Raw genomic sequence first — 17,396 nt, 5'->3', positions numbered from 1 at the left:
TTGCTAGTTGAGAGAAGAATTGGTGGTGGTGGTCCAGGGCCAGCATGTGATGGCCAAGAGCAGACTTTGGCGAGTTTGCCCCTCTGTCACACAGGTGCAGTACAGGTGTCACAGGTGCTGGGTGTTGGTGGAACTGTGTCACGCCCTGCAGGTGCATTTGTGGAAGAGCCAGAGGGCGGACCACAGATGACTGAATCTGCGCCTTCACCATCCATGCTCAGACATACTGGTTGACAGATCATTGTTCCCCTGTGAGGAGTCTCTAGTGGTACACCACAGGGCTCTATAGTGGTGCATTCTTCATGCTGTTGGTGACTTGCTGAGAATGTGTGATGTTAAGCTGGTCAGATTTGCACTTGGTATGGAATATAGGCAGAAATGACTAGAACCTTGGAAGATATATGAGGCAAGGGTAATAAAATGTAATTGGTTAATGCTCATTTTGAGTTTTCTACCCCAAATGCAGAATTGTAAGTAAAAGGAAATGTAACTTATACACTTTGATACTTACACTGACTGTGAGCCCCGAGTGTGCGCTGTGAGGTGTGGTAGCCTGGGAGAGGATTCAAGGTGACCCTGTGTGTCCTGTCCAGGGGAAGGTAGTAAAGGCCTGCTGGGCTCCACTTTCTTTGGTCTGTCCTTTCTGAGCCCCTTGCTCCAGCACTGACCAGACTGGCCTTCCTTGCCCATATGAAAAGAAACTGAAGGCGGCGGGGGTGGGGGGCGTCTCCTTTGTGCATGAGGTAATCCTGCAGCAAAACAGAGGGGCAGGCTCGCCGCAGTCTATTCCTGGTGGTACATCTGGCTCCTGGTCACTGGGAGAAGAAAGGTATAGCTTACAGTGTTCAGGACCAGGGAGGGGGTTGTAGGAGTTTTCCAGGGTGCTTTCCCAGCCCCAGAGGCGTTTAAGAAGACGCAATGTCCTGCGGCTGTGATAAAGCACGGGTGAGGCACTAGACGGGTGGCTTTAGTCTGTCAGGACACCAGCAGGCCTGGTCTTGCTGTATGTCCTGTGCCCTCCTTGTGTCTGGGATGGTGTGGGAGAGAGGATGGAAGTCCTCTGACCTACGTATCTGCGCTGCCTTGTCTGGCTTGAAGATGTAGGGTGGGTGCCTGCAGAGACATAGCTGTGCAGATGCACACACACAGCACACGTGCGTGTTCCTGGGCGTGTCTTTTTGTACACATGGGCATGATGCAGGTGAACTCCAAGGCTGATGCCATGCCTCTTGCAGGTCATTGTGGGGAGCATCTTTGAAGTGGTCTGGGCTGCCATAAAACCAGGAACCTCCTTTGGGATCAGCGTGCTGAGGGCACTCCGCTTGCTGCGGATCTTCAAGGTCACAAAGTATGTTTCTGTGTGCTTCTGGATGGGGGAGACGGAGGGTGGAGGGAGGCAGTGTGTGAGGTTGGCTGACAGAATGCTGGTGCCTGGGAATCCACGGTGTGTAGAGCCTCTCCCCATGGCTTATTGGTTGGAATGTCAAAAGCTGGATGTGAAACAGTACGCACCAGGGCACCTGCATGTGAGGCCTCACAGGCCACTCCCTGCTGGCCCAGGGCTGCAGCTCGCTTCTGGTCCTTGCTAGTGTGCCCCCACAAACTCACACCATCTCTCAAAACCACCAGTTCGTCTTACCAACCTTCAGAGGTAACTTGTTTTAGTAGAGGAAATGGATGTTCTCAGATAGAAGTCATCTCCCTGCCTTGCGCCTGCCCACCCACTCTGCAGCGCCTGACTTCACCTGAGCTGGCCTAGAGCCCAAAAGCCTCCTGCTTCCTGGATTGATTTTTCTACCCTCCTGCCTGACCCCAAGCCTTGGTGACAGTGACAGTGATGAGATGCTATTTCCAGTCCTGGCTCACTTGAGTCCTGACTGTGGAAGTGAATCGCTCCATTTTTCCCATGAGGATATCAAGGCCCAGAAGGTAGTATGGTGCAACTGGTGAGAGAACTGGGCGCAGGTCCTTCTGCTCACTGCAGAGTTGTACTGGGGACAGCAGAGAGAGACCTTCTCCACAGTGGCCTCAGCGACTGTCACTGTGGCCAGACTGTGGGCCCAGCTCATCCTGAGGTCTGCCTCTGAGTGGAGGCCCTGGTAGCTGGGGCCCAGACACTAGAGTGTCAGCACTGAGAAGTGTAGGGCCTGGGCTGGTAGGTCACCTCCCCAGGCAGGGTGGAGCTCTGCTGATCTTTTCCAGCTGTTTTAAAGCAAAGAGCATCTGAAGATGTGGAGGTGTGAATGAGGAAGAGGTTTGGGTCAGAGTTCAGTGCAGTTTGGCACTGACACGCGCTGAGGGCTTCCTGCAGTGAGTTCTCCATTTTGGTTACTCTCCTGTGATGATGTACTAACGAGAGCCCAGAGCCCTGGGAAGTGTCCACAGAGCATCCTTCGCCTCAGCCTTCAGGATTCCATTTCCTGACAAGAGGCAGGTGACCTTGTCTCCAGGCAAGCTGGCCCCTGTGTGTCCTGGTTGAGAGTCGGTTTCCCAGCACTCCTGCCACCTGCCCTCACATACATCATCAGAGTCCATGGAAAGTGACGGGGCCTCTGACATGGGTGCTGGGGAGGAGGACACTGCTCTAGGGCCCTGGGATGCCCAGTGGCATGGTGAGCATGGGGGAGACCAGTGTCCATCTGGCCACCTCCCCTAGGGCAGGAAGAGCAGGTGGAAATGAGCATCTGGGGGACTGGGGTGATCCTGGGTCCCTGGAGGGAAGGGTGCTGTGGGCTCCTGGAAGAGCCTGTCTGAGGATGGCGGTAGGTGGAGTCCCACTTAGCAGCAAGGCCTTCAGCAGAGGCAGGTGGAGCCTATTGATCCCTCTGATGGAGGGATCAGGCAGGAGAGTGGGATAGGGGCCCTTGAGGGGTGCTAGGAAATGGCCTGTGTGGTGCCCCTCCCTATGCACTTGTGGCCTGTGTCCTGGTCCTCAGTGGAGGGGGTACTCTACCGAGCCTGCCAGGAAGACCTGGTTACTGTAGTTCCTTCTTCCAGTGTGGGCTGAGGACAAGTAGTTTGCATCTCACCTGGTGCTGGTGTTGGCTCTGGGTGGCTGGGCATTTTAGGGCGGAAGCCAAGGAAGAACAAGCCCAGGCGTGGGCACTGATGGTGGTTACTTCATTCTGCCAAGGAAAGAGACTTGGATGTAGGTTAGGGAGGATGACCTGAGTCTAGTGAGGCAGGCAGTGTCTCTGCTGTCCCCATGGGCCTGTACTAAGTCACAGATGGCATGTCTGGAACCCTGGAGAGAAGCTCAGACTCATTTGCAGGTGTGGGCCCTTAGGGTTCAGAAGGCTATAGAGCATTGTGACTGCAGAGAGCCTGGGTGAGTGTGAGGTTAGCTCCTGAACAGGCTGCCTTAGCCATAGCTAGGTCCTTGACCACCCTGCCTGGCTCCCAACAGGTACTGGAACTCCCTGAGGAACTTGGTGGTGTCTCTGCTCAACTCCATGAAGTCCATCATCAGCCTCCTCTTTCTGCTCTTCCTGTTCATTGTGGTCTTTGCTCTCCTGGGGATGCAGCTGTTTGGGGGACAGTAAGTGAACTGTCGGGGAGGACAGGCTGAGGTCCCTCGAGGGAGGCAGAGCCCAGAGCAGACGGTGCCTCTCCCACCTGCCTTCCTTCCTGAAGGTCCTTGAAAGGCGCCCATTCCCCTTGCTTTTGGTGGGGTTGCCTCTTCCCAAGACTTCCTGTTTTTCTCAGGTTTAACTTCAAAGATGAGACTCCAACGACCAACTTCGACACCTTTCCGGCTGCCATCCTCACGGTCTTCCAGGTGAGGCCTTGCTCTGCTCAGCTCACAGCACTGCTGGTGCTGCTGGTGCTGAGAAAGTGCCTGGTCTAGTCTTCCCTAGCTTCTCAGCACAACCACATATGTAGCACTTGGAGAGAACCCTCCCCAAGCAGAACACAAACACAGGCAGGTGCATCGCCTGCTTCAAGGGAAGCTGGGTGCTTGGGAGTCACTAAGGAGTAGGTGCATCTCTGAGGGCAGACACTGCCTCCAAGCCATCAGTTCTCTCTTGGCCTCCAGGACTTGGAACCACTTCTTTTGTCATTTGAGGACAGAAGCCCAGAGCTCTCTTTGAACTCCACCTGGCTATGTCTCAGCCACGTGGTGCCTCTGTCTTTCTGTACCTGGGGCTGCACCTGGCTCACCATAGCCCCTGGGCAGCTGAGGCTGGGCCACTCCATAAGTCAGGGCCTGGTTGGCTCAGGTGACCTTGCCTTCTTGGGGGGCTCCCTTTTATGGACTATTTTGTAGGGTGTGGCCTCACAAATGCTGCCGGTCTGGCCTCACTGATGAGGTAATGCCATGAACTCCTGACCCATGGCACCTGCTCGGATGCCTTCTGAGGCTGGGAAGGGTGGCAGGCTGCTGCTGTTCTACCTGTGGTGACTCCCAGGGAGGCTCGACAGGCAGCGTGCACTCCAGGCTGGACCTTGGCTCATTCCCTTGGCTTCTGGGGGCCAAAGCTGAATCCATGTATGTGAGGAGGGGCCTTCGTGTCCCACTCTGTCTCAAAGAAAGGGTGTCTTTCCAGCTGATGGTCCAAACCAAACCAGACGAATGGCTAAGAGAGAAGTTTGGTGGCCTCCTTCCTCACATCCCCCCTCTCGTGCCATCAGCTCAGTCACAGCCACAGAAAAGGGAGTGTGTCCCGTAGGGGCACTTCAGCTTTGGGACCGTCAGGCCCTTGTGCTACGCTTGTCCCTCCTTCCTCTCCCCTCCTCTGGGTCCCCATGTGTGGGTGCTGCCCGCCCGTCCTCCTCACACTACCTTTCTCTCCCTGATGCATGGGCAGCTCTGGGTTGCTCACAGGTCAGTAGCTTCCTGTAGGATCTGTTAGCCTAGGAGACAGAGGAGGGTGGCTGCGTAGAGGGTGGACATAGGCTCCTTGAGGAATACAGCCCACTTAGGACAGGAAGGGGCTCTTCTTTCCCTGGGCTTCCAGGACCAGGGCTGCCAGGCACCAGGTGAGGGAAACCAGGAGAAATGGATTCTGGGTGGAAGAGTGGGTATGGTGAGAGGGTGGGCAGGGCCAGGTGGGCTGCAGGGGCTGAGCCAGGTCAGAAGGGCCCTACATACCAGGGCAGGCTTTTCCCCGAGTGGTATAGTTAGGAGAAAAGGTGATCCTTCTGATCAGAGGTACTGTGATCAGACTCCATGCCCTCTGCTCTGAACACAGCAACAGGACGATAGAAGGACCTAGCTAAGCAGAAACCAAATCTCTATGGACTAGAAACAGATTGGAATCATTCCCTGGGAGACAGTATAGACCCAGACACTAGGATTTGGTCTGGGAAGAGGCAGGTGGGCAGTGTGCACATGTGACTCAGCACTCTGAGCACTGGGGAGGGTGCTGGGTCTTTTAAGGAGGCTGAGGAGAGCCGCAGGAGGCTAGCAAGGTTGACAGGGCAGCAGCAGTGCAGACTGCTGGCCAGGGCTGTCGGCCGCACAGGATGCCTCTGGATGGGGCCTGTGCTCTCATGAAGGAAGCTTCTGAAGTGGGCGAGAGTGGGGACAGGGAGGCATGCATGGAGGGGGACAGCAGCTTCTACTTTGCTCTTGGTGACCTCCAAACCCAAACCTGGTAAACACTATGCCCAGAAGAGGACCAGCAGTGCCTGTGGTCAGAAGGCGAGACGACTCCCAGTGAAAGGGCAGTAACAGAGCACTGATGGCTCTAGGCGGAGTGCGCCTCTGATTCTCCAAGGGCAGAGGAAGGACCATAAAGCCCCAAATCATGGGGAAAAGTGCCTAACACAAAGAGCAATTCAGTGAAAATGAACTAAACACTAAATAGAAATCCTAGAAATGAAAAGTGGAGATTTTCAAGTTAAAGAATAAGGGTGTACTTCACTCTGTACTTTCTGCAAGAGAGGGTGCAGCGTTGGAGACCGTGAGGACCTGAGCCAGCTGGAGCTGAGGTGGCAGATGCCCAGGGCGGCTAAGGTAGAGGCAGAAGAGATGGGGAATGGATGCAGCTCAGTAGGAGAGGGCATGCATGAAGCTCTGGCACCAAAAAAAAAAAAAAAAAGAAAATTAGAAAAGAAAAGACTAAAGAAGTCTTGTCTCCTTGAGCCTGGGATGCTGAGTCCCGAGAGCTGTGCCCAAGTGCGAGAGTGGAATGGAAGACACTTTCAGACACAGATGTGGAGAGTTCCTACCCCTCCGAGGCTATAGAAAGCACTGCAAACACGCATTTAAGTGGATGATACAGAAGAAAAAAATACTGACCCAAGAAGTAGGAGACCTGAATCACTTCAGAAATTGAATGTCAAAAATGTACCCAAGCCACCAAGTTCAGATAGTTTTATGAATTAATTCTACTATTTAAATAGTCATTCCAACTTTATACATACTACTCCAGAGAATGTGGAAAGGAAACCTCTTCATTGATGTTATAAGACTAGATAACCTGGATATGAGAAACAAAGAACATGCAGGCCATTCTCAGAAATGGGCGTTTTCCCAGGGGAAAACCACTAGTGACCCGGGTGTGCCTGGACCTACCTTCATAACACACGAGCCAGCACTGACACTGAAAGTCCATGAATGTAACTCATCGCATTAGCAGACTGAGGAAGAAAATCCACGTGACTTGAAAATGCCCCTGAACTCTTGCAGAATTGCTCTCCAGAGCTGGGTGAGGAGCACTGGGGACTTGCTGTGATCTCCATCTGGTGTTCGGAGTGTAATTTTTTTTTTCCTGGAAAAGATAAAACCTAACACTCCTTGCAAATAAAAATTTAGCAGATTACACTAGTGTCAGGGGTATTAGTGTAGTAGTATAAGAAGAAATAAAGTAAGAATTCTCAGGATTAACAAAAAAGAAAAACATCGTTACTCACAGATAAAATATCTATAACACAGAACACCAAGTGGTGTCATTGCAAAGGGTGTGGGACAGTGTGTGGCTGTCCACGTATAAAAATGTGAACTGAATACACAGGTCAGTTCTAGACGAGTGTGAAAAGCGGACATGAAATTCTAGAAGCACAGCAACAGGGGCGTCATGGTTACTGTGGGGCAGGGAAGGCTCTGAGAAGAGGAACACGGACCACCCAGGTAAGGATGGGCAAACCAGACAAGGCAAAACACAAAACCCCACTGTAGATGGGGAGAAGACATTTCCAACAGGACTATTCCAGAATGTACTGGAAACTTCCAAAGATAAAAAGACCAATTGTGTCCTAGGATATAAATGAGTAACTTGCAGGAAAACAAACCGGACTGCTGAATAAACTTGTACAAACTGTAGTCAACGTTATTGCAAATTAAACCCACAGTGAGACAATCTTTCCCACACTTAAGAAATATGACAATATCAGGTTTCAGAGAAGACTAGAAATGAGGGACCCTTTATACTACTGTTGGGCAGGTGGAACCTCTTGGGAGGGATTTCGTGACATCCAGCACACCGAGGATCACAGTTGGCAGTTCCTGTCCTCAGCTTGTGCTCTGGGAAGTCTCTGCCTGAAGCGTGTAAGGCCATAGCAGCAGCATCAATTGTAACAAAAAACAATTGGACATCACTGAAATGATAATCATTGGCTGCACGGGAAGTGTGCAGTACCATGCATGGGGCGGGTGCAGGACCAAGAGCCAAATATATCACTGGGGATGAATCTCACTGACACAATGTTGAACGAAATAAATAAGTTTCCGAAAAATGCAAACAAAGCACACACAACTAAGCAAGGCTGGGAAGCATAAAGTGTATTGTGTTGTGTATGTACGCAGTGGGTATGAAAACTGGGTGCGACTGCAGGCCCCACATGCAGCGCCAGGGGTAGGAAGGACTGTGGATGTCTAGCCAAGGAACTTCAGCCTTCTTTGGATGTTTCATTTCTTAAGTTGGGTGATGGGTACACAGAAGTTTGAGAAATTATTCATCGTACCTTTCTGAGCTCTTAAAAAATACGTGATTTTAAAAATGAAGGGTTACAAAAAAGGTGGCTCTAAATACATGCTGACCAAAGGATGGCTGGTACAGTAATGTGAACACTAGCCCACACAGAAGTTCAGGAAGAGAAGGGAGAGAAGGACTAGTAAGGTTAGAAGAAGGAGGAGAGAAGGGCAGGGGGTGCTGCATCTGATGCTGCCATTGTAGATTCACCTGGCCGCCAGCACACCCCAGACACCTGGTGGGAACAGTGCCTCACAACACATCTGCGCCAGCCTCCGTTAAACTGAAAGGTGAAGGTGGCGAGAGCTTGTGGATGCAGCAAGCAGACCTGGCCGACGGCGCTGTGTCCAGCCAGCAGTGAGTGGCATGCTCATTGGGCAAACAGTGTGTTTGGCCCTTTGTCTGATCACCTAGGAAATTCCTATAGATGTTGAATGATTGTTATACTACAAAGGCATCCTTGTTGTCATTTAAATAGATAGACACTATAAAAGAAAAGTTAAAAATAAGTAAGTACCCTAGCCCTACTGGAAGTCGTAACTATTAAAAAGGGTTATTTTTTAAAAGTTGGCAACTCTTAATGCCAATAGATTTGAAAATGTAGATGAAATATGCATTTTTGGAGGAAAACACAAATGACCTAAGAAGAAAGAAAAATGGGGACATTTTATAAGCATTTTCAAATAGGTCAATAGTCAAAACTTGCTTTAGTCTTTCTGCTTCCTGTCCTGGGCCATTGGTTATGAGGTGAGTTATTCGTAGCCTTCAAGAAACAAGTGATAGCTAGCCTACTTACCATGAGAGTAGGGGAGAAGTCATTTCCTCCACCCCGAGCTGTGCAAGGCAATGTGGACGCGCAAGATGTAGACCAGAACTGGAGGTCTGTGGGCAGAGTGCTAGGCCCCAACAGAGCCTGATAGCACTCTGAACATGCAGGGGAAACGTGCGGGAGTAGCCACGGAAGGAGGCCTTTGCCCGCCCAGATGTCAAGACTAATGAGGTTGCAGTCATGCGATGGTGTGGTGCCTCTGAGACCTTCTCTAAGGAGAGCCGGGGGCCAGAAGCATGCCCAGATGTGGACAAGAGGCTGTGCAAGAGAGGCACAGTAGAAATGGGTGGGGGAAGGGTACACTGAATGGGTCTGGGAATGGGTTTCCATACAGGAAAGTTAGATCATCATTGCCACAGATTCTCAGAGTGTGGAAAAAAATCACTCTTTAAAATGATTCAAAGGAAATATTATTATGACCATGGGACGGACAGAAATTCTTCCACAAAGTGTAAAAAGCAGAAACCACAGAGGAAAAGGCTGGTAGATTTGATAATATTATCATTTTTATAATATCTAAGTAAAAACAGGAGAATAGAATATATTTCCACTGAATAGTGCAGACAGTGGATTGGTACATGCAAGCATGCATAAGGAAGACTCAGTCCGGTAAGAGAAAGTGCTGCCGGACATGTGGATGGGTTGAAAGGCAGGCATGGGAAAGGCCCCATGGTCTGGGCTGGGGAGGTATCCAGCCTCCCCCCACCAGACTGGGAGTTGGCAGAGTATGTCATGGCAAGGAGGGTGTGATGATGTGAGGAAAGAACCCCACATTGCTGGGTGATCACTCTGGAAATGTCTACAAGTCCAAGATGTGGGTAGCCTCCTCCCCAGGAATGCCCGTTCTAGACTGACTTTTTGACATGTGCCCCAGAGACGTAGTAGCAAAACCTTAAAGTGCCTCTAGAGAAGAAGGTGGGTGAATAGACAGAAGGAAATGCGGCAGCAGTTTAGGTGAAAAATCTTGCACATGACTGACCTCCACACACCTGGCACCTCTTTCACAGTGGCATTTTGAATGCCAGCAGCAAGTGGAGGACTGACCTGTGGTCTGATTCTGTCCTGTGTGTGCCTGGTGTGCAGAGCTTGTTCCCCTCTCTGCCCCACAGCTTCCTCGATGGCAAATCTGGGGTGTGGTCAGCTCTGGCTGTTGGGGAGACTCTGCCCCTCTGCCTGCCCTCCTGCTGGCCTTTGCTCACCTTGCCCTTTCCACTTTGGCTGAAAACCCAGAGTGTGCTCATCTTTTCACCTGATCCAGGTCAGAAGTCATGTCCTTCAGGAGGTTTCTCTGCAGGTTTCTAGGCTTCTGTGTCTCCAGAACCGCTGTCAAGGCCTGCATGTGTGCACGGGCCCTGCCTGTAAGTGGGCGTGAGGCGGCCATGCCTGTGGTGTTCTCTCTTCTGCAGATCCTAACAGGAGAGGACTGGAATGCAGTGATGTATCATGGGATAGAATCTCAAGGTGGAGTGAGCAAAGGCATGTTCTCCTCCTTTTACTTCATCGTCCTGACGCTGTTTGGAAACTGTATCCTTTTGTGGGGCTGGCGTGCAGGTGGTCAGCACTCTGCATGCTTTCCCCATGGCTGCCTCTTGCTCCCTCCTGGAAGGCCACTGGTGTGTTGGCTGCATGCTCTCAGAGCTAGGTGTGGGTAGTGAGCATCCTCTGGATGACCTGGGCCCTGGGTCTAAAGGTGCTCTACGTGGTGTCTGGAGGTGGGGGCAGGTGGGCAGAACCTGCTGTAGCTCAGGAAAAACACTCTGAGCAGCCTTGGGGACCTTGCAGAGAGGTGGTGACTTAGAGCATCAGGACAGCAGGTTTGCTTCCTTCTTTGATTAAGTTTTGGAACATAGGTCATAAAAACCTCCCCTGCTGAAAATGTGAAGAGAGGCGCAGAGAAAGCCTTCTGTGATTGGCAGCAGTGGGCTTTGCTCCAGGGTCTTCTGCCAAAGGGCAGGTCTGCAAGGGCCAAGGCAGGCCAACAGCAGGGGACAAGCTCTCCCTCAGGCTGGGGCCAAGGAACATCCAGAGACTGTACAGGGCTCATGATGCCAGCCAGGTTGAAGGCCAGGAGAACTGTAGCTGAGGTAGGAAGGGCAGGCCAAGGAGAGCTCTCCGGTTCTGGAACGCACCTGGGCATCCGACCCCCAAGGGTTTAAAACCCTAGCCCAGTGTCACACTGAGCAGGGCTGGGTTGGGGCCTGAGAGCATATATTCCAGCAGGTTCTCAGGGAGTGCCTGTGTGCCTTAGGAACCCTGGTGGCATAATGTCCTGTGGAGTCGGGGAGAAAGGTCTGAGCTGCAGACAGAGACTGAGTTGCCCCACGCCTACCTGCCTGCTCTGCTCACCTCTCACCTTCTTGCACATGACTGACCTCCACACACCTGGCCACCTCTCTCTGTCCTTCTCAGCCCTCTGGGTGTTGCTGTGCTTCCCCTTGTTTCTGTCCTCTGACTCCTCTTCCTTTTCTGTCTCTGGGGCTAGTCCCCGTAGGGACTCACATCTGCAAGCGTGGGCTTTCAGGTTACAGCTCAGGCCCAGAGCCCCAGGTCAGGGGTCCCACCTCTGCTGAGGCTGAGTGTGAGGTCTGGGAGGGCCTGGGTTTGAGGGACCGAGTTTGCTTTGGAGATGGTAGGCCTGGATCCCCAGTGTGGACAAAGCAAGGAAGTGCAGCTGTGGTAGCCAGAGAGGGAAGGAGGCTGCAGTGTTATCCTCAGAGGAGAGGCCAATGTCCAGAGAGGGGCACTACCACTCCAAGACAGAGCAGTAGTTCGGGCATGTTGGCCACCAAGATCCTCTTCCCTAGTCAATCAGAATGGCTCCTGGCTGTACCCACATGCCCCTCTGTTGAGTGTCCAGAGTGTGGCCCTTAGCTCTGCTGTGGGCATAGAACATTTTGTAAAAGATCTGGTAGTACTTAGTGCTCGGAGGTATCCTCCTTAGTTAGCGTCATCCTGGCCTCAGTATTCACTCTTGTGGGTTCTATTGGAGTCCTGAGCAGGACTGGCTATGAGATAGTGTCGTGGGCCTTAGGTTGCCCTGAGTCTCAGGAAATGGGGCACCTGTGCAACTGGAGAGTGGCCTGACCTACCCAGGTCATTGATGTTGGCCAGCTGCAATTTGGGCAGAGCCCCCCAGAGAATAGAGACTTGAGCAAGGTGAACCCCTAGATTTTGGGAAAAAGGGGCTCAAGTCTGTGCATTCTAATGGGCATCCTTCCCCAAGGGACAGTCACACCTGGCAGTGTCAGAGACATTTTTTGTTACCATGACTGAGGGGCTGCTGGCATGGAGTGGACAGAGGCCAGGGATGCTGCTCAACACCTCACAACAAGGATTACCTAGCCCAGTGTGTCAGCAGTGCCACGACTGAAACCTCTGAAATGATGAGATGACTTAGGAGAGCAAGCTGAGATGGTCAAAACCGGCACAACCAGCCCTGGTTGCAGCAGGGGCCCTGACACCATCACAGGGGACAGTCCTGCAGAAGAAGTTCTACTTGTAGTGAGACAAGCTATGGGAAGAGGTGACACCTGGCAATAGAAGGAGGTTTCCTTTTGCAAGGGATACCCTGGTGACTCGTGGTAGCAGCAGAAAAAGGGCCAGGTCCTGGAGAGATTTGGGGAGGAGACCTGGGCTTCGCAGGACCCTTCGTGGCTTTGGCTTCCTCATTCCTGAAGGAGGGGTGGTAGCCCTGCAGCACAGGGCCCCTGGGATCCACTCAGGGTGGGGTGCAGTTCTGGGTGCTCAGAGCACTGTGTGCCCCCTTCTAGCTCAAGGAGCAGTGCCTAGGACTTCCTGTTGGGACAGGATTGAAAGGAAGGGTGAGACTGACAGGGGTCTGTGAACCCGGCTGGGGCCTGGAAGGAGCTGATGTGTGTTTACCATGTGACTTGGTGGGCTCTGGTCACAGGACTGGGAGGTAGGTGGTGGAGCCCCAGCTGGAGCCTGGGCAAGCTCATTGCAAGGCTTCTCATGCTGACCAGAAAAGGGAGAGGCAGGTGGACTGTGCCCTCTCTAGGTGGCAAAGGCACATTGTGCCAGTACAGTCTCTAAGCTTTGGGCCTAGATTTTCAGCTCCCAAAGGCTGGGGTGAGGAAAGGGTCCACATCAGTATGAGTAGAAGTTGGGTGATTGGAGGATGGTTGGGCAGAGGAGTTGGTGGTAGCAGAGACCAGGGAGATGCAGCCGGTGACTGGGCTGGTGCATCTGGGACGGTGAGTTCTGAGGGGGCTGGTGGATGCTCAGGGAAGGAGGCTGGAGACTTGTTGCCATCCAGGGAGATGGGGCCTCCTGTTTTCCCTGGGCAACCATGGTGTGACTCTGCGGGACAGTGTGGGCCAGAGAGTTCCCTTCCTTAGCTTGATCAACCAGACACCTTGCTGAATGTCTTCCTGGCCATCGCTGTGGACAACCTTGCCAATGCCCAGGAGCTGACCAAGGTATGTAGGGATGCCCCCTGCAGCCTGGGTGCCAAGAAGGGTAGGGGATCAGTCCAGGTCACTGTGGATGAAATTGCAGAGTCATGAGGAGGACCAGGTCCTGGGCTAGGGCCCTGTGTGTCCAGGGTAGTCTCTCAAGGTCCTGAAGAGAAGTGAGGCTGGGCTCTGGCTCAGGGGATCAGGGATTGCAGCTGTAGAAGTAGAGAGAGACAGGAAGGCAGGCCCACATGTGGGCAGGCATCCAGAGATGTCGTGGCCTGTGAGGAAAGGCCTTCACGGGCAGGATGGGCTGTGGGGAGCAGGGGGCAGCCTGAGGGATGATGGCTTATGGGGCCACGAGTCTGAACAGGTGTGTGATGGGGAGAGGTGTTCCGTCAGAGAGGGATGCATGTTGTGGGCCCTAGAGAAGGCCCTGCTCTGAAGACCCTGAAGGGCGGCGAGGGGATACCTGTGGAGCTTCCCTCATGCACTGGACTTGGCTGTAGCCTGGAGGAGCAGCTGGTGGCCAAGCCTCAGCACATCTATGCCACAGCAGGACAGCTCCTCCTCTAGGCAGTCAGTGCCCAGCAGGTGCCATTCAACATTTACCTCATCCCCAAGCCCAGTGGGGGATGTGGTTACACACACTCCCTCTGTGGTTTTCCTCCAGATGACATGGCCCCATACCAGGTCACTTTCACCTCCACTGCCCTGGACACTGTGTGACTGGCCCACCTGCTGTCACATTCTCAGGCTTGTGCTTTGATTGAGTCCCAGCTCCAGTGTGGAGGCACTGCCACCTGGTGGGGCATGTGCCATGTTGCAGATGTCCCAAGTAGTGCACAGTATGTTGGGTGTGTACTGCTAGTGTGCCTTTCTCTGTGTGTAATGCTGCTTGCTCTCCTGTTCGTGCTACCAAGCCCAGACAGTGTCTGCCGGTGTACCTTTGCACGTCTCTGAGACTGACCCAGTCTAGTCACTCTGGTCCACTGTTACCCTGTCCTGGAGCTGAGGAAGGCAAGTTCAGGGCCCCTCTCTGCAGACACCAGAGGTGTAGGTCTCTGGGAGGTATGACTGAGCATGTACCCTCAGATATCCCTGGTCCACCCTCGCCCAGCACTTGGACGAGGGCATGGCCTGTGCAGTGTGCCTGCTTCAGGCCATGAGCCTTCCTTTGCTTCAGCTCAGCCTTCCCCCGTCCCATCCCAGGTCCTGGGTATGCCTGTGGGTCTAGACTTCTCCCTTGCTCTGGTCTCTGCCCACTGAGAACTTGGGAGCACCACTGGCCTGCCTGTTGGTATCATCAGCCAGGGCTGAGACTAGGGCTGGGTAATGGGCTAGGGGAACCGACGATGTAATCTGCTGGGTCCAGAGCTGTCCTTTGTATCGGTGTTTCTGGGACCATGCGAACTTGGGCTGCTCATTTTTGTTGACCTGAACACCAGCTGCCCTTGGATGGTGGTGAGCTTGAAGCTTGGAGGCTGCCACTCTTTGCAGCTTCTGCTGTGGGTGAGGACATGCTGAGGATGCATGTCTTCAGGGCCCTGTCCATGCGCAGCCAGCCTTGGTGGTGGCTTCTGGTTAGGAATTCCTTTGCCTTGGGAACCTGTACCATTGGAGGCCCGTTTCCTGGCCATATGGCATTTCCTGGACTGGCCATGAGCCCCAAGGGGTATGACTTGGTTCTTGTCTTCCTTTATATTTCCACAGATGTAACATTACTTATTTTATGAAGTGGAAATAAGTTCAAATTGAATTGTTTGTAGACCTTTCCGAGGGGACTTGAGAACACTCTTTGGAATGATTAAGATGCCCCTTCCCTAGAGGTTTTGTCTGGGAATGCTGTGTGGTGGATCAGCTTTGTCTCATTTCTGGGCCCGAAGCATAAGTGTCTCTCTTCTGTGGTAGACATTTTCAGGCAGCTACCAGGGGATTTCGTTTTTGCCATTATTGTGCCCTTAAATGCAGATTTAAGGACATTTTGAGGAATGTTGGAGTCAGGTGTGCTTGGACTTGGAGATTTTGAGGGAACTGTGGTGGCCACAGAAGTCCAGATGGACACTGTGGAGGTCTTAACTTTCCTTCTGGGGCCCAGAACACAGGAGCATTGCATGTTGGTTTTGCTTAGTGACTTGGGGTCAGGGCCAGAGGGTCTGTCCAGATGTCCATTCCTCTTCATAGACAGGGGCAAAGGTGCCTACGTGCATGCGTGCGTATACACACACACACACACACACACACACACACACATTCTCGGCCCTGGTGTCAGAGCCACAAGGAGCTTCATTGTCACGGATGGGAATGAGTAGACAGATGTAATCTGCTGGGTCCAGTCAGGAAAACTCAAAGAAGCATATAGCCCCACTGAAAATTGATGGTGAAAGCCCTTGTGTGCAGTGCTTGGCTAGCACCTAGTCATAAGCCCTGTGAAAGACCAGCTTTGCTCAAATGTGACAGGTGCCTCTGGGAGGGAAGGAGGATAAAAAAAGGGGCAGCTTTGACTGGATAAGCAAGTCTAAGGTGCATGGTACAAATAGGCAGATATGTCCGGGCAGTCAGTTGCTATCTGGAGCTCGGCTCAGGGTCAGGGTGCTCATATAGGAGTGGGATCATCAGCTTGAGAGGCAGGAATCTGGAGACCATAATCTCTGAGCCACCTGGTGGGGAGGTCCTGAACTTTTGTGGCTGCTCATAGGGAAAGCATGTGCACACAGGGGCTTGCCACCCAACTTCATGGTGCTGAGGGAAGGAGGGGCACTGAGGTCCTGGGAGGAAGAACTAATGGACCATGTCCATGCAGGGGCTGGTCCCATGATGCAGAGGGCTGGAGGGGCACTGAGGGAAAGCTAATGGCCTTAGAGTGGTCCTCTGAGGGACAAATATTTCTCTTGTTCACACAGGATGAAGAGGAGATGGAAGAAGCAGCCAATCAGAAGCTGGCTCTGCAGAAAGCCAAGGAAGTGGCTGAAGTCAGCCCCATGTCTGCTGCCAACATCTCCATTGCTGCGTAAGACTCTTGGGAGCAGATTGTGGGTGGCTGTGGCTGGGTCACACCAGGTCCCCACTTCCAAAGGCTTTCTCTGAGCATGCCTTGCATTAGCTGGGACTTGTGAGGACACCTCTCAGCCCTGAACCTGTGTTAGGAGAAGCCTGGAACAAAGGGTTCCTGGGCTGTCTAGGCTCTGTGACATTCTTCCAGTCTGAGCATGGGCAGGGTATACTGGGTACAGTCCTCGCAGTGTGGATGGACCTGGCTCAGCCACAGCACTTGTTCACTAGGATGTCTCAGGGCGGCTCCAGGTCCCCCTCCAGGCAAAGCCTGGGACTCAATCGGGGTGAGGAGTCTGCACATGGAGTTTATATACAGCTTTCTAAAAATGTGTTTTGTGAGCCAAGAGGTTCTAGGTGGCTCCTCAGGAGCCCAGGAATTTGATGCAGCTTCCCCAAACATCTCCAAGTGTTTGGTGTTGGGATAGAGGTCAGGGGAGCTTCTGTAATGAGATAGGATGGATACAGGGCAGAGCCGACTTCTGCAGGAAAGCCAGTCTTCAATCTCCTGTCCCGTGGACTCAGGTACAGTAAGTACAGTGCACATGTGGAGGGTTGGGGACTTCAAGGGACTATAGAGTTTGGGCAGAGTGCCACAGGCTGCAGCAGCCTAGGAAGGGGAGAGAAGTCGGCCGCGCCTCGTCTCCGACCACTGATTGTGCAGCTGCTGGCTGCCTGGATGCGCATTCACCCCACCACTCACCCTTCTTGTGCTGACCATTTCCTTTCTGTGGCCACTGACCATAGTGCTAGGCATAGCCATGGCACCTCTGTGGTGTCATATGCCTGCACTGCTGAGTATTTTGTGGCATTTGGATGAGCATGCTGTGAGGCAACTGGTTTGTGTGTGTGTGTGTCTGTGTGCGTGTGCACACACACCCGTAAAGGCCCTGGGAGATGGTGTTTGCAGAGGACCTGTCTCTTCGCCAGGCAGAAAGTGCAGGGGAGGTTCCTCAGGAAGAGAGCAGCTGTTCCCCTGCTCCTAGGACCCTGCAGCGAGCCAGGCAGGTTGAGGACAAAGCCATCGTCATGGGGCTGTCGGTGGCTCCGTACTCAGTTGTGTTTCGTTGTCTGTCCAGTTCAGTTGTCTGCTTAGGTGGTTGGTGTAACTGCAGTGATCTGCAGGCTGTCCTCTTGCATCCTACAGGTGAGCTCTGTACGCTGGTGTTGTCTGCTGGACAGAGG

The 17,396-nt window shown here is 52.8% G+C and overlaps 1 protein-coding gene across 2 annotated transcripts in view; it reads left to right on the top strand.

Annotated features, from left to right (window-relative positions):
* Cacna1b (calcium voltage-gated channel subunit alpha1 B) overlaps positions 1-17,396 on the top strand; it is a 185,102-nt gene that overhangs the window by 71,112 nt on the left and 96,594 nt on the right. For both annotated transcript variants that reach the window (XM_058585864.1, XM_058585863.1), the window contains exons 13-18: positions 1,236-1,348; positions 3,407-3,538; positions 3,706-3,778; positions 10,152-10,269; positions 13,117-13,184; positions 16,064-16,170. In XM_058585864.1, the coding sequence (XP_058441847.1) occupies positions 1,236-1,348; positions 3,407-3,538; positions 3,706-3,778; positions 10,152-10,269; positions 13,117-13,184; positions 16,064-16,170 (611 nt within the window). The remainder of the gene's footprint in view (positions 1-1,235; positions 1,349-3,406; positions 3,539-3,705; positions 3,779-10,151; positions 10,270-13,116; positions 13,185-16,063; positions 16,171-17,396) is intronic.

The sequence above is a fragment of the Marmota monax genome, unplaced genomic scaffold, assembly GCF_021218885.2.
Source record: "Marmota monax isolate L192 unplaced genomic scaffold, Marmota_monax_Labrador192_F-V1.1 WCK01_AAM20220418_F8-fsc00167, whole genome shotgun sequence".
In the NCBI taxonomy this organism is placed as follows: domain Eukaryota; kingdom Metazoa; phylum Chordata; class Mammalia; order Rodentia; family Sciuridae; genus Marmota; species Marmota monax.
This window is presented reverse-complemented; position numbering and strand designations above follow the sequence as displayed.